The following is a 17554-nucleotide window of genomic DNA, read 5'->3' on the forward strand; positions in this document are numbered from 1 at the left end:
CTAATATATTAAGTTATAACTCATGTTTCTGAACTCTTAATTGGCAAGTTAATACTAATATACAGCTCTCAGAACGCAGAGACAAACAGAACTCTAAGTTCAAGGCCAGCCTAGTCTACATAGAAAGACCCTATCTCCAAAAGCTTAACTAACAAAATACTAATACAAATCAGTGGCACATCTCTTTTACCTTGCCTCATTAGCATTAACTGGTGTTCATGTCTAGCTGCTTCCATCTCTGCCTCCAACTTCTCTTTGGCCTCTCTGATGTTTCTATCAACCTGTTCACGCTGCTGCTTTTCCATTTCATCAAGAGCCTTCCATCGAGATGCATATTCAAATTCAAATGTCCCAGGCTGAGCAAACCGTGGTGGCTGTTCTCTTTCCCTACATTAACATTAAAAACATACAAAAATGTATACTTAAGAAGTAAACAACAACAGAGAATAATAACAACTATCACTTTTTGGACATTTATAATATTTATGGTATGAACAGTGACTTATTCTACATAGTCTCAAGACAGTATCATGATTCTATATACATGAATTTATCAAACTTCACAAAAGCACCCAACTAATAAGAAATAAAACCATGATTCGAACTTACAAAATGCAATATTCTAACCTATGTTATTATTACTATCTCCCATAAAGACTTTCTCATTTTCATTCAACTACTATACATAATGAAACCTGCAACATACAAACCCAATGAGTTCTAAGTTAATAGTCTTAGAATCAGATTTCTTAGTAATAAAAATATTTTGTTGGGGTTGGGGATTTAGCTCAGTAGTAGAGCATAATGCCCTGGGTTCAGTCCTCAGCTGGGGGTGGGGGGGGGGGAAGAGTTGTTGTGTACCAATTAAGTAGTTGGGCTAAAGATAACAAACTGACTCACTCTACCTGTAGTTATATATTGCACAGCTGTGCCATTATAAAACATCAAACATTATCTGTCAACTGCTGTATCTCAATATATAACACAATTCCTATTATAACATAATTTATGGCACAACTATGTATACACATACTTTCAAAAGTCAAATAACAAATGAGAAAACAAATTACTAAATGAAAAATGGGCCACGGTTGGTGGCGCACGCCTTTAATCCTAGCACTCCGTAGGCAGAGCCAGGAGGATCTACATGAGTTCAAGGACAGCATGGTCTGTAACAGTGTGTTCCATGGCCATCATGGCTACATAGAGACCATGTCTCAAAAAAAGAAACAGTAAATAAATAAGAGCTATGAATACACCTGAAATTCAAATGAAGTTTTCAATCATTCTCAGCTATGAGTAGTTTCTTTTAAAAGTATTAATAGTAGGCCCAGGCGGTGGTAGTACATGCCTTTAATCCCACTACTGGCAAGGCAGAGAGGTAGGTGGATCTCTGAGTTTGAGGCCAGCCTGGTCTACAGAAAGAGTTCCAGGACAGGCTTTAAAACTACACAGAGAAACCCTGTCTCGAGAGAAAAAAAAAAAAAAAAAAGTATTAATAGTAACACAATTCTCATCTCACCTATAGAAACCTGACAATTGGAATTTTCATTTTACTTGGAATTAAAAGGAAGATGATCTGATGCAACAAAATTCCAAGCACTGACACAGAAAGTTATTACGGAGCAAAAGGAGGTAATGAACAATAATCAAACACAGGGCCTAGGAATTTAGGTCAGTAGAGGAGAGATTAAGGCACAGGATCCGGTTCTGGGAGGGCATTTAGGGTAAGAAAGGAGGGGTCTAGATGCAGAGGCAGGTAGCTCTCTGTCAGTTCAAGACCCTCTCTCAAATCTGGGGGCACACAAATTTAATCCCAGCTGCCCTGAATCATACAGGCAGGTGTCTCTGAGTTTGAAGCCAGCCTGGTCTACACAGTAAGTTCCAGTCCATCCAGGGCTACACAGAGAAACCCTGACTAAAACAAAATAATCACCACAAAAAAAAAGAAAAGGAAGGAAGGAAGGAGGGAGGGAGGGGGAGGGGGAGGGAGGGAGGGGGAGGGGGAGGGAGGGGAGGGGGAGGGAGGACAAATGGCTCAGTTCTTAGGAGCACTGGCTGCTCTTCCAGAGGACTAAAGTTTCATTCCTAGCACCCATGTTGGACACTCAACAATTAAGCCTTTATTCCAGATCCAGGGCTCTGATGCCTCCATGGCACCTGCATTCATGTGCACATACACATATGCGAATTCCAGGCCAGCCATAACTACACAGTGAAACTTTCAAAAGAGAGAGAATTAAAAAGCAGAAACGTTTCTAAGTAAAATGAGCATGTTTTATCCATGCATAAGGGGAAATAATGTGGCTAGAGAGATAGCTCAGCAGTTAAGAGCAATTACTACTTTTGCAAAGGACCCATGTTTGGCTCTCCTAAGTCAGCTCACAACCACCTATAACTCCAGTTCCAGGAGCTCCAATGCTGCTTCTGATTTCTGTGGGCTCCTGCACACATGTGGTGCATATACATAACATACTCTTAGGCACATGCACATAAGATTAAATAGACAGTTTTTAAAATAAAAATAGCATTCCATATAGACCAAACCATTCTGTTAACCAAATTATATTCTAATAGTACTTTATAAAAATATAATAAACCCTAAACAATACACATCTAAATTATCTTTATTAATCAAGTCTTACTTATGGTATTGTTGAGTTTTCTGCATTAGCTTCTCTGGTAAGCCATCTTCATCATCAAACTGCTCCATAGGTTCTACAATGACTGGACGAGGTGTTCTAGATAAGTATAAAGGCAATAATAAAAATTAATTTCATGACGACAATTAACATTCTCTCCTAAAATTTATGATAAAAATATTTACTTGAAAAATGTCACAGTTAAGAAAATGACTAAGAATCATGCACATTCATAGAGAAAAATAAAACCAGGTGTGGGCCAGGCAGTGGTGGCGCACGCCTTTAATCCCAGCACTGGGGAGGCAGAGGCAGGCGGATCTCTGTGAGTTCGAGGCCAGCCTGGGCTACAGAGTGAGTTCCAGGACAGGCTCCAAATCTACACAGAGAAACCTTGCCTGGAAAAAACAAGAAACAAAACAAAACAAAAAAAACAGGTGTGGTGGCACACACCTATAATCCCAGTACTGGGGAAGCAGAGGCAGAAGGATCTGTTTGTGAGTTTGAGACCAGCCTAGTCTACATAGTGAGTTCCATGACAGCCAGAGTAACACAGTGAGACGCTGCTACAATATTAGTTAATTCATTTTTAATATCTGGGTCAAAATAGGTAGGCATGGTATCTGTGCTGGTTAGTTATTTGTCAGCTCAACACAAGCTAGAGTCATCTGTGGTGGTTTAAAGGAGAAATCTCCCACAGTCTTCAGCATCTGAATGCATGGCCCCAGCTGATCGCACTATTTGGAGCAGCTTGGGAGGTGTGACCTTGCTAGAAGTAGATCACTGTAGAGCTTGCACAACTTGCACAATTCTCCGTCTGCTCTCACTGCTCTAGCGCTTGCACATGTGAGCTTCTTGCTCAAGCAGCTCACTTCAGCCTTCTTCACTCTACCCTCATGGACTGAGTTCCTTCTGGAACCATAAGCCCAAATATAATTCACTCTTCTAAGTCACCTTGCTCTAAGTGTTTTATAACTAATACAGAATCTCTACTAAGAAAATGTTATCAGACTGGCCTATGTGGGCATTCCTTGATTTATGATGGACTACTATAAACTGAAATAAACCTGTTCTCCAAGTTGCTTTGGATCACAGCTGTTTTACTGAAGCAACAGCAACCAAACAGACCACAGCTCACATCTGCAATGCCAGCACTACAGAGGCTAGGGCAAGATGAATACCAGCCTTAGCTACCTACTAAGTTCCAGGTGTGTGCGCACCAAAGTGAGATCTTGTCTCAAATAACAAGCAAAAGGAGGCAGAGCCAGGCAGATCTCAGTGAGTTCGAGGCCAGCCTGGTCTACAGACCGACATCCAGGTCAGGCTCCAAATCTACACAGAGAAACCCTGTCTCGAAAAACCAAAAAATTAAAATTAAAATTAAAAACACAACTGAGAAGGAGGTTGGGGTTTAATCTCCAGAACACACAAAGGTATTATCGAATCCATATATTATGTATATGTACTCATCATCCAATTCCTACCACTTCAAACACCTATATCTGCCTATTTTTCAGTCTTCCTGGGCCTACCAATATTATTCAGTACTCTTCAGTAGTGGCTAGAGAGATGGCTCAGTGGTTAGAGCACTGGCTACTATTCTTCCAGAGGACCCAGGTTCAATTCCCAGAAGCCAAATGGCAGCTCAAAATCATCAACTCCAGTTCTAGGGAATCCAAACGCCGTCTGCCTCTTCAGGCACTGCACACACAATATACAGGCATACACAAAACATCCACATAAATAATTTTTTTTAATTCTATTATAGGAAATCCTCCCTCACACTCTCCAAAATTCTCAAACTTTCTTAATAAATCCATGTTCCCTCTGTTCAAAAAAAAAAAAAAAAAAAAAAGTTAGCCAAGCAGTGGTGTTACACACCTTTAATCCCAGCACTTGGGAAGCAGAGGCAGGCAGAGCAGATTTCTGTAAATTCAAGGCCATCCTGGTCTACAAAGAAAATTCCAAGAGAGCCAGGGATACACAGAGAAACCTCATCTTGAAAAACAAAACAAACAAAAACAAAAACAAACTGAGTGTGGTGGTACACATACATATTATTCTTCTGAAGTACAGATGGAGGGAGATGAAGAATTCATGTGATCCTCGAGCTACAGAGCATGTTCTAGGCCAACTTGGGCTACATAAGATCCTGTCCTTGTATCAAATAAGACAAACATGACCCTAAACCCTAAAATGAGACCTACATCAGTCACATGCATGAACATGCGCGCGCGCGTGCGCGCGCACACACGCGCGCACACACACACACACACACACACACACACACACACACAGAAGTAGAAGTCACTAGACACTCAAGGAACAAATTAGGGACTCAAGAGGGAGAGACAGGAATGGATGCTGATAGATATGCCCAGAAACCCTCCTTACATTACTATTGCTCTTAAGTGGAAGAGTGAAGTAAGCAGAACAGATGATACAATATTATAATTTGTCTGCTATCAGCTCATTACCATGCAAGCAGTATTAAAACTACATTGCCTTTAGAACTGTGATCCTTTAAGAAATACAAGTCAAGCAGTTAACATCAAGGTGTAACTGCGAAACAAGAGAAAAATAGATAAAATGGGTTAAAGACATTGCTCAACTGACAAAAGAGTACTTACTTGCCTGTTATACATAAAGCCATGGGTTCCATGCCCTGAATTGAATAAAATTAGACATGGTAGTGCCTATAATCTCAGCACTCAGGAAGTAGAAGTAGGAGAAACCTGAGTTCCAAATCATTTTAAACTAAATGTCAAGCAGACTACAGAAGAACCCTTAAAAAAAAGGGGGGGGGGGCTAGAAAGATGGCTGAGCAGTAAAAAGCACTGCTGCTTTTCCCCAAGAACCCAGGCTGAATTCTTAGCACCTACATGGAGGCTCACAACAGACATCTGACCCCCTTTTCTAGTTCCATCAACAGCAGGCAGGCACATAGTACAGACATACATGCAGAAAAACACACATACACATAAAATTAAATTAAATAATTAAGAAAGAACAGGGCAAAAAGGTTGAAAGTTCTTTAAGAAATGATTTAGGTTGGGAAGTTGGCTCAGTGGTAGAGCACTTGCCTAGCAAGCACAAGGCGCTGGGTTCGATCCTCAGCTCCAAAAAAAAAGAAAAGAAATGATTTATTGAGGGCTGGAGAAATGGCTCAGGGGTTAAGAGCACTGGCTGTTCTTCCAAAGGACCCAGGTTCAATTCCCAGCACCCACATGGCAGCTCACAACTATCTATAACTCCAGTTCCAGGGGATCTGACACCTTCACACCAATGCACATAAAGTTAAAATAAATTTTTTAAAAAAGAAATGATTTATTCTTGGGCAGTGGTGGCACACACCTTTAATCCCAGCACTTGGAAGGCAGAGGTAGGTGGATCTCAGTGAGTTCGAGGCCAGCCTGGTCTACAGATCGATTTCCAGGACAACCAGGACTGTTACATAGAAGAAACCCTGTCTCAAAGAGAAAAAAAAGAAGATACCAGATTTCCTGGAGCTGGTGTTAGGGATGATTGTGAGCTGCCATGTGCATATGGGAACTGAACCTGGGTCTTCTGCAAGAGTTGCAAGTGTTCTTTCTTATCTGTGAGCCATTTCTCTAGCCCCGGCCAAAAAAATTTTAAGTGACTCAAGAAGGAAAATGTACTAAGCATCTCTCAGAAAACATCACACAATTCAGAAATGACAAGGTAAACTACAAGAAGCCAAAGAAAAGAGAGAATAAAGTTCAGAAAGAAATGTTAGCTCTGTACTTTAAAACATGTCAGATACAAGATGCAAGCCAGGTGATTATCTGTGATTTCAAGGCCAGCCTGGTCTATATAGCAAATTCCAGGATAGCCAGGGTTACGTAGTGAGACCCTGTAAAAAAGAAAGAAGAAGGGAACAAAGGAGGGAAGGAGGGAGGGAACAAACCAAGCATGTCAGGCACTATAAATTCAGTCTTTACCGTGAATATGGGCACTAGCTAACTGGTAACATTAGGGAAGAAGGACAACTTTCTGAAACAGAACCTGACAAGTACAAAATGTACAGTGTTCCCCCAACTCTCCCTTTTGTTGTTCCTAAATAGACACAGAACAAATGAGCCAAGGTAAGTCACAAGCCCCATCATCCTATCACATAACAAAAAGAGTGAGGAATATGTGGTGCCGAATAAGTACTTAAAGGACTGTCCCATTTTATCTTTAATGGGAAGTATGCTAACATGTTAGCATCTGTGGTTTCATTATGTTACCCACTACTTGTCCATTATCTCACCTTTTTTTTTAAAACTTCAATTTCATCTCAGGTATTGAAAAAGTTTTTAAATCTTGATTTAAATTCGGTTTATAGGCACAATTGCTAATTTTATTCATTTTAACAAATATGGGAACATATAGATAAAATGGCTGAAAAAAATAAATCAAGTGCCCAATCAATGTTAAACCTGGAGTTACCAGGCAAGGGAAATGCTTGCTACACAAGAACGAGGATTTGACCTCAATCCCCAGCATCCATGTAAAAAGCCAAATGGGGCAGGCATCTGTAACTGCAGAGTTGGAAAGGCAGAGAAAAGAATAGACCTGGAGCTCACTGGCCAGCTAGCATAGCTAATCATAGCAGCGGGCCTCAGGTCCCAGTGAGACCTTGTCTCAAAAACAACGTGGCTAACTCCTAAAGAAGACAACCAACACTGATCTCTGGCATATATATATATATATATATATATATATATATATATATATACACACACACATACACACATACACACACATACACACACATACACACACACACACACACACACACACACACCCTAAACCTGGAGTTATGATTTTGTAAGGCTTTTCCTACCCCATTTTCCCACCAAATGCACTATTTGTTAGCAACTTGAAAGGCATTCTACTGCGGAAAATAAATAGTGTAGGCTCAGTTTAAATAAGTCATCAGGGGTAGAGATAGGATTCAGCACTTAAGCGAATGTACGGCTGCTCTTCCAGAGGACCCTAGTTCAATTCCCAAAATCCCCATCAGGTGGCTCATGAGCACTAGTAACTCTGGCTACTACTGTTCTTAGAAAACCACAATTTAAAAAATTAAAATGTGGCTCTAGAGCAGTGGTTCTCAACCTTCCTAATACGCAGTCCTTTAATACTCATGGTGTGGTGACTGCCCAACCATAAAATTATTTTGTTGCTACTTCATAACTGTAATTCTGCTACTGTTATGAATCGTAATTTAAATATCTGATAAGCAGAATATCTGGGATGTGATCCCCCAAAGAGGTTGCAACCCAGAGGTTGAGAATCACTGCTCTAAAGAGATGGCTCAGTGGTTACAAGAACATACTGGTCTTGCAAAAGACAGTAGTTCAGTTTCTAGCAGCCATATTCGACAGTTTACAACTACCTAAAACTCCAGGTTAAGAGGAATCTGATACCTGACACCTCTAGCCTCCAAGGGTAAATGCAGTTATATGTACATATACCAATACATATATATATATATATATATATATATATATTACACATACTTAAAAATAAAACTTAGAAATAAATAATTTGGGGAGTGAGGTGGAGGGTGAAAGAAGGAGGAGGGGAACAGGGGATGGTATATAAAATTAAAAAAATTTTAAAAACAGTCCTTTAGTATCATTATAAATTAATTAAAAAGAAAATTAAAATACACACTACAAGACTATATGATACCTCAAGTAGAAAGCCTGTCTACAAAGTACTTTCCATACCCAGTACTGCCCATCCTTCCCAAAGCACAACCCACAAGTTGGACATGGTGGCACACATTTTAATCTTGCAGAGGTAGCCAGATCTCTAGTAGTTCAAGGCTAACCAGGTCTACATAAAGAGTACATAGTGAGATCTTGTTTCAAAACAAAATAAAAATGCAAGTCACAAACTAAAAGAAATATTTACAATACTGATATGTACCTAGATTATGTAATTCAGGAAAAGAAACAAACCACCTAACTTTAAAAAAAAAAAAGGAGGGGGGCCAAAATTTTCACATACTTCATGAGGAGATATAACTGGCCACAAAAAGCACACAAAAAGATGCTCAACCTTGTGTGGCTTGATCTGTTAGTGGGGTCCCTGGCAGCGGGACCAGGACTTATCCCAGGTGCATGAACTGGCTTATTGGAGCCCATTCCCTGTGGTGGGATACCTTGCTCAGCCTTGATACAATGGGGAGGGGCTAGGCTCTCCTTCAACTTGGTATGCCAGACTTTGTTGACTACCATGGGAGGCCTTACCCACTCTGAGGAGTGGATGGGGGTAGAGTGGGAGGGAGGTGAGGAGGCAGGAGAAGGGGAGGGAGGGAGATCTTAGGTTGGTATGTAAAATGAAAAAAATTTCAATAAAAAAAAATCAAAAAACAAAACAAAACAAAAAAAAAGATGCTCAACCTTAATTACCAGAAATAAAATCTAATTTAACCTACAATGGAATATGAGTTGTCATTCATTGCTGGCGGGAATGAGGATGAGAAAGAGATGACCACTCTGTAGAACAGTCTGACAGGTCATAAAGCTGAACAACCAGCAATCCATCCCCAGACTGGGCAGGGACACGCACACTGGAAGGAGTTCTCAGTCATTCCCAGCTACAGAGTAAGGTTGTAGCCAACCTGGTCTATACAGCAAGACTGTATCTCAAAATAACAACAAAAAACATACTTATTGAGCCAGCCAGCCACCACACATACCTTTAATTATAATGCCTGGGAATCACAGTAAGGAGGATTATAAATTCAAGGTTTGCTATACATAGGGAGAGTTCCAGGCCAGCCTAGATCACAAAGCAAGTTAAGACTCAGGGTTGAGGATTTAGCTCAGTGGTAGAGCGCTGGCCTAGCAAGTGCAAGGCCCTGGGTTCGATCCTCAGCTCTAGGAAAAAAAAACAAAAAACAAAAAAACCAAGACTCTGTGCCCAAAACAAAAACAAAAATCAGAAAATTCATTGGGTTCTACATTTAAAACAAGATTTTTTTTTAAGATTTATTTATTTATTATGTATACAGTGTTCTGTTTGCATGTGTCCCTGCAGGCCAGAAGAGGGAGCCAGATCTCATTACAGATGGCTGTGAGCCACCATGTGGTTGCTGGGAATTGAACTCAGGGCCTCTGGAACAACAGCCATTGTTCTTAACCTCTGAGCCATCTCTCCAGCCCCACAAGATGGTTTTTTATGTAAGAAAATATACCTCAAGAAAGCTAAAATTTCTTAAAGCTTCAAATTTCTTACATGACTTCCAATGAATACACACAAAAAAATTAAAAGTATTCAAATATCTACTTACCATATGCAAGCATGGTAGAATTAATTACAAGGAAAAATATTACTCCAGAACAAACCACACATATAAACCCAGCACTCGGAGGCTGAGGCAGAAGGACTGCTTCAAGTTGGAGGCCAACGTCTACAGACCTGATGAAAACAACGACACAGCCAGGCCTGGTGGGGCATGCACGCCTTTCATCACTCACAAGCTGGAGGCCAGCCTGTCTCCAGTGAGCTCTAAACCATCCAGAGCTAGACAGCAACACTTCGTCTCAAAAAAGTTTAATGAAATATAAAACACAAATAAGCAAACATCAGAATTCCCAACAGACACAACCCATATTTAACTGGACAGAGGACAGAATAGTTCAAACTTACGTTGTTAGCAAGAAGGCCCCATCACCACATCTCTCCAGAGCCTTTCGTGCAGGAGGCTTCGCTGCAAATTCTACAAAACCTTTTCCTGTAGCTCTACCACGATCATCCACAACCACAACAGCTTTCTCTACTGGACCAAACTGGGAAAATGCTTGCTCTAGAAGCTCATTGGAAACAACTGGAGAAAGGTTCTTGACCGTGAGAGCTGCCCCATGTGTAGCAAAGCGAATTCGGAGAGGTCTGCTCTTCAGTATGGTGCCATCCAGCTCCGCTTTTGCAATCTCAGCCAGTGTCCTGGATTCCTTTTTAAGAGGAAAAGTCATTTTTTAAAGTTGTATAACAAAAAACAAAACAAAACAAAACAAAATTAGAATAGGCCTGACTCTAAGGAGACTGGGTAACACTGAGAAGCAGGTAATAAGGTCTCTCTTTTTTTTAACCTTTAACTTTGGCATCAAATGCCTTTTATTAGGTTATTCAAAACACCATTTTTTTTCCCCAGAGCTGATGACCGAACCCAGGGCCTTGCACTTGCTCTACCACTGAGCTAAATCCCCAACCCCTCAAAACACCATTGTAAACATTTTAAGTTTTAAAAAAAAACTCAGCCAGGGTATGTGTGTGTGTCTATATCGCACACCTTTGACCCCAGCATTTGGGAGGCAGAGGCAGGCCAATCACTGAGTTCAAGGCCAGCCTGGCTTACAAAATGAGTTAGTTCCAGGACAACCAGGGATACACAGAGAAACCTGTCTCAAAAAAAAAAAAAAAAGTTATTGTAAAATCTACGTGGTAAGTATAAGAACATTTGCAACTCTACCAAAATGTCTTTGTATTAAAAAGCTTGAGAGCAAAGGGAAATATTTGGGAGTAAGAACATTAATGTGGGTCGGTAAGAACTCTAAAGAATGTTTCCAAAGGGCAGCTCCTGTTTAGATTCACTGACCCATCCATGAAGTCACAAATTCTGTCATTTCATTTGAAGGAGGCCACCTGTGTGTCAATTTTACATCAAGTACATTTTTTGTTTGTTTGTTTGTTGTGGGTTTGTTTGTTTGTTTGTTTGTTTGTTTGTGTTTTTTGAGACAGGGTTTCTCTGTAGCCTGTCCTGGACTAGCTCTGTAGACCAGGCTGGCCTCAAACTCACAGAGATCCACCTGCCTCTGCCTCCCGAGTGCTGGGATTACAGGCATGCGCTACCACCGCCCAGCTGTTTTTGTTTTTCTACATAGCCCTAGCTGTCCTAGAACACAGTAAGTAGACCATCCTGGCCTCAAACTCACGGAGATCCATCTGTCTCTGCTTTACGAGTGTTGTAATAATGCACCACCATGAGCACACCTGGCCAAATCAAGTACATTTTTGCTTTTAGCAACTACATTTCTCACGTATGGAACAAAATGTTTATGCAGTAAGGACATTTTAGTATCTTTTTTAAGTCCTGCTTATTGGAGCTGGTTGAAATGGCTCATCGGGTAAAGGCTCATGCTTCCAAGCCAGACAACCTGAGTGTAATCCCCAGAACTCAAAAAGTAGAAGGAGAAAACCAACTCCCACAACCTGTATGGTTGTGTGTGTGTGTGTGTGTGTGTGTGTGTGTGTGTGTGCGTGCGCCCGCGCGCATGATTGTGCACACAGTTTGGTTTTTTTTTAATAAATTAGAGGTAAAGGGCTGGAGAGATGGCTCAGTGGATAAAAGCACTGGCATTCTTTCAGAGGACCTGGAATCAATTCCCAACACGGCTGTGGCAACTCACAACTATCTATGACTCCAGTCCCAGGGGAGTCTGACTCCCTCTTCTGGCCTCCATGGGCACTGTACACACATGATGAACAGACATACTCATACATTCAGGCACACCATAAGATGCATAAACAAAACCGAAACCTAGGGTAAGGAGATGTTTACTCATAGTTCCCCAGAAAATGTCAAACAAGAGGACCCTCAGGAATTCAAGATCATCCTGCACTACAGGGTGAGCTGGAAGCCACGTTGATCTATACTGGTCCCTACCTCAAACAGAAATACGTGTATCAAAGATTACCAAACTAGGGTTGGGGATTTAGCTCAGTGGTAGAGCGTTTGCCTAGCAAGCACAAGGCCCTGGGTTCAGTCCTCAGCTCTGGAGAAAAAAAAAAGAACAAGAAAAAAAAAATAAAGTTGAAAATGATTAATACATTTTTAAAAGTCTCTAGAGAGGGGAATTGGTGACAACTATGAAGGCTGGCTACACACACACCCTGTCTCGCCTAAAAAGGTGAGGTGGGAAATATCTAGAAAGACAAACCAGGCACAATTCCTATTTCTGTTTTATAGCCATTCTACCATCGATACTCAGTAAGTCACTGCATACCAATGTTTATATTCACATCTAGTACACAATTATATATATATATATATATATATATATATATGTATATATACACATATATATGTATATATATTCCAACTGAAAAATATACTTGAGCAATATTTAAAATTTATAATTTTATCTAATATTCACAGAATTCAGATTATACTGTAAAATTACCTAAAAAGTCAAATATAAACTCCTAGTTTTCAAATGAACAGGTCTTCCTATTCCTACACAAAAAATACTGGGTGTCAGGTTTAGAAGAGCACATACTTTTTTTTTCTTTTTTGAGGCAGGGTCTATTTAGTCCTGGCTGTCCTGGAACTTGCTGTGTAGACTAGGCTAGCCTGGAACCCACAGTGATCCTCCCATCTAGCTTCCACAGAGCTAGGATTAAAGGTGTGTGCCACCAAGCCCAGTTTACAGGAGTATGTCCTAAAGGAACAAAGAGCAACCTATTCATTTCCTACCTTTTAAAAAAGACTTATTTATGTATTTTATGTATGAGTGTTCTAATCTGTATGTACCTCTGCATGCCAGAAGAGGGCATCGAATCCCATTATCAACAGTTATGAGCCACCATGTGGTTGCTGAAAATTAAATTCAGGACCTCTGGAGGAGCAGTCAGTGCTCTTAAATGGAGAGCCATCTCTCCAGCCCCCATTTCCTACTTTATAGTTCCAGAAGTTATTCTTAAATGAGATGAAGCCAGCTATGGTGGCTTACCGCTGTAAGCCCAGTGCCCAGGAGACTAGGGTAGGAGGACGGCCGGAAGATCAAGGTTAACTCAGGCTACATAATGAGTCGCTGGCCAACCTGGGCTACAGAGTGAGACTCGACCTCAAAAGTATACATAAATAGCCCGTTGTGGTGGTGTACACATTTAATCCTTGACTCTCAGGTGGTAGAGGTAGGTGGGTGTGTGAGATTGATGCCACGCTAATCTATAGGGAAAGTTCTATGCCAGCCAGAGTTGCATAGACCCTGTCTCCAAAAAAAATTTTACCACAAGAGAAGTTGTTTCTCTTCATCTAAAAGGTAAGTAAATTGAGCGACAGCTCAATGGTTAATGGCACTGGTTGCTATTCCAGAAGACCCTGGTTTAATTCCCAGCACCCACATGGCAGCTCACAACTGTCTGTAACTCCACTCCCAGGGGATCCAATGCCTGCTTCAGGCATAAATGCAGGCAAAACCCAATAAATAAAAATTAATTGAATGATTTTAAGTAAATGTGTTTATATTCGCAGTATGTACTAAATATTTGACATTCTTTTTTTGTTTGTGTTTTGTTTTTTGTTTTGTTTTTTGTTTTTTCAAGACAGGGTTTCTCTGTGTAGATTTGGAGCCTGTCCTGGAACCCACTCTGTAGACCAGGCTAGCCATAAACTCACAGAGATGCGCCTGCCTCTGCCTCCTTAACATTAATTCTAAGAAAATTTTCATGTCTCATTAGTATCTTGCATTTACCCTTCTCCCCCCCCCCCCTCTCTCTCTCTTTTGGTTTGTTTGTTTGTTTGTTTGTTTGTTTTTCGAGACAGGGTTTCTCTGTGTAGCTTTGTGCCTTTCCTGGAACTCACTCTGTAGACCAGGCTGACCTCGAACTCACAGAGATCTGCCTGGCTCTGCCTCCAGAGTGCTGGGATTAAAGGCGTGCACCACCACCACCCGGCTACCCTTCTCTTGAAGCCACTTACATATTCAAGTATCTGTTCTAAAAAATGTAACAAATTATCATCAATTTTCTCTATATACTAAATCCACATCAAGAATAAAATTTTGAAGGTTGGGGCTGGAGACATGGCTCAGCATTTAAGAGAACTGAGTGCTCTTCCAGAGGACCAGGGTTCAACTCCCAGCACCCACATGGCAGCTCACAACTGTCTGTAACTCCAGTTCCAGGGAACCCAACAACCATGGCAAAACACCAACGCACATATTATAAAAAATAATTTTTTAAAAAAAGAGAGGGCATCATCTGCACATGTACTGCTCTTACAGAAGACCCAGGTTCAGTTCCTTGCACCCATGGCAGGCAGTTCCAGTGGCATCCTCCCCTTCTAGCCTTTAGCCTTAGAAGGTACCCATGGTCACTCCATATACCAACACAGACACTCATGCACAAATGCAAATAACAGAGAAAAAAGAATTTTAAACCGAGTTCCAATGGAAAACTTGCACAAGCCCTCTCAGTAGCATAACCCTGTAACTTCAGTACACACAAGACCAAGGTCAGAGTTCCAGGCCAGTCTGAGATATATACTGAGGCTGTTTCAAAAACAGATTAAAAACTTTTACAAATTGCCATTAGTGAGCTGGGCAGTGGTTGGTGCATGCCTTTAATCAGGAGGCAGAGCCAGGCGATCTCTTTGAGTTCGAGGCCAACCTGGGCTACAGAGTGAGATCTAGGACAGGCTCCAAAGCTACACAGAGAAATCCTGTCTCGAAAAACCAAAAAAAAAAAAAAAAGATAATAATAATAAATTGCAATTACTATATAAGATATAAGCTGAGCAATGGTGGTGCACACCTTTAATCCCAGCACTTAGGAGGCCTCCGGACAGGCAGATCTCTGAGTTCGAGGCCAGCATGGTCTACAGAGTGACTTCCAGGACAGCTAGGGCTATAGAGAAACTGTCTCAAAAAATAAAAAATAGCCGGGCAGTGCTGGCACTCAGGAGGCAGAGCAGGTGGATCTCTGTGAGTTCGAGGCCAGCCTGGTCTACAGAGCTAGTCCAGGACAGGCTCCAAAGCTACAGAGAAAACCCTGTCTCAAAAAAAAACAAAAATAGGGCTGGAGAGATGACTTAGAGGTTAAAAACACCAACTACTCTTCAAGAGGTCCTTAGTTCAATTCCCAGTACCCACATGGTGGCTCACAACCAACTGTAATAAGACTTTGGCAACCTCTTCCGTGTACATAATAAATACCTTTTTTTTTTTTGGTTTTTCAAGACAGGGTTTCTCTGTGTAGCTTTGGAGCCTGTCCTGGACTAGCTCTGTAGACCAGGCTGGCCTCGAACTCACTGAGATCCACCTGCCTCTGCCTCCCGAGTGCTAGGATTACAGACATGTGCCACCACCACCCGGCAATAAATAAATTTTTTTAAAATTAATAATAATAATAAATAAAAACAAAAATCAGATACAAAGATAGAACCATAAAAATAACAAAAACTACTTCTATTCTATGTCCCCCTGTATAAATATCAGTGTTGTAGTTTGAATAGGAGTGGGCTTTTGAAGCTTCAAAAGCCATTCATTCCCAGTTAGCTCTATCTCCTGCTTTTGGAACAAGGTGCAAGCTTTCAGCTACTGCTCCAGCACCAGGCATGCCTGCCTGTTTGCTGCCATGCTCCTCACCATGATGGTCACAGACTCTAACCCCCTGGAACTGTGCTAACCTCTAGAACACACGATACAAACGCTATGGCATGCATGTATGCCCCCCTCCCCATCACACACAGTAATAATAAAACCGCTTCAACAGATAAACTAGGCCTCATTTTGGCCTCACCTACTGGAATTTAACTGCACTTAAAGAGGGTGTCGGATAATATTCTAGTGCTAGGTTGAATCAAACCCAGCGTAGCACCCCATCCTCGCCCCCCAGTTACTGTCAGGAGTTTGCAGACCTGGGTGACTTAGGTTAGACAGTAGCAGTAGGCAGTGCAGAGAGAGAGAGAAAGGAGGCGACTTGTTGAGATGCTGGGGATGGACCCGTGGGCCTGGAGCATGCTTAAGGCCGGAGCTCTGCCACTGCGCTGCATCCATCCCCTGTCCCTTTAACGCACATCCCCTTGAAAGCGAAAGGATGACCCGGATCCTTCTTGTAGGGAACGAGGCCGCTGCTGCTTAAATTTCTCATCAAGTTCATCCCCGGCTCACCGCGTGACAACACCGCTTCCGAAGACGGTCCACCCCGACGCCGCCCGCCCTCCTGACCGCGCCCCCCGGCGGTACCCGGGCTCTCACAGCTCCCAACCCGAGGCTGGCTAGCGGGGGACAGAGGGGCGGCGGCGCCCTCACGCCGAGCCGCTGCGGCCCCCGCCGCTGTCTTTTTTTGGTTTCTTTTTTTTTCCTGTCTCCTCGCGCCCCGCCGCAGACTCACCAGGCGAATGAAGCCGAAGCCGCGGTCGCGGTTGATGAAGACCTCGCTGGGCTCGCCGTAGCGCTCGAAGAGCCTCTTGAAGTCCTCCTCCGTAATGTCGGTGGGCAGGTTACCCACGAAGAGGCGGCAGCGCTGCGTGTAGGTCTTCTCGCCCGGCTTGAGGAAACTCTTGATGTCGATGGTGAAGCCCATCTCCTCGTCCGGGTGCTCCTCGGAAGGCGCGGGTGGCGGCGCCTGTTCCCCCGCCAGCGTCAGCGCCATGGCCGCCGCGGCCACCGGCTCGCCCTCGCCGGCCGCCGACTCCAGGGCGCGAAGGCGAGCCGGGTTTTTCTCGATGCGTACTTGCTTCAGGTTCCCCCTTAACATCATCTTAGCAAGGGCGCCTCGGATGCGGGTGCGGCCTAAGCGTCGTCGGTGCACACACGTCCCCACATGTATCTATGGAAACGCAGCGAGGAGAGCCAGGTGAAGGAGGGAGCCCGGCCTCCCCGCGATCACGCCCGCGGAGGCCGAACGCTCAAAATGGCGCTGCTTCCAACTGCAGTTGGAAGAAGAGATGCGGGCGAGAGCCCCGCCCCTCCGCAACGCGCCTGCGCAGGTCCGGCCCTCGGGGACCGTTTGCACGCCCGGCGCGTGCGCACATGGGGGGCGAGCCGAGAGCCCTACAGTCCGCTCCCGGGGACATCATCGCCTCCGGAGAGAGTGGAGACTATTGGGGGAGGGAATTGATTTTGGGTTTTGCTTCTTTTTGCCTTGTGCAACTAGATGTATTTATATAT

At 42.7% G+C, this 17554-nt stretch overlaps 1 protein-coding gene across 1 annotated transcript in view; it reads right to left on the reverse strand.

Moving 5' to 3' along the window:
• The window catches only part of Pspc1 (paraspeckle component 1), a 61899-nt gene extending 44555 nt beyond the window's left edge, over nt 1–17344 (reverse strand). The window contains exons 1-4 of the mRNA XM_036200069.1: nt 16776–17344; nt 10311–10612; nt 2646–2741; nt 191–387 (exon numbers count right to left, since the gene is read on the reverse strand). Of these exons, the coding sequence (XP_036055962.1) occupies nt 191–387; nt 2646–2741; nt 10311–10612; nt 16776–17144 (964 nt within the window). The 5' untranslated portion in view covers nt 17145–17344. The remainder of the gene's footprint in view (nt 1–190; nt 388–2645; nt 2742–10310; nt 10613–16775) is intronic.
• Between the last annotated feature and the right edge of the window lie 210 nt (nt 17345–17554).

Source organism: Onychomys torridus, chromosome 9, assembly GCF_903995425.1.
Source record: "Onychomys torridus chromosome 9, mOncTor1.1, whole genome shotgun sequence".
NCBI lineage: Eukaryota > Metazoa > Chordata > Mammalia > Rodentia > Cricetidae > Onychomys > Onychomys torridus.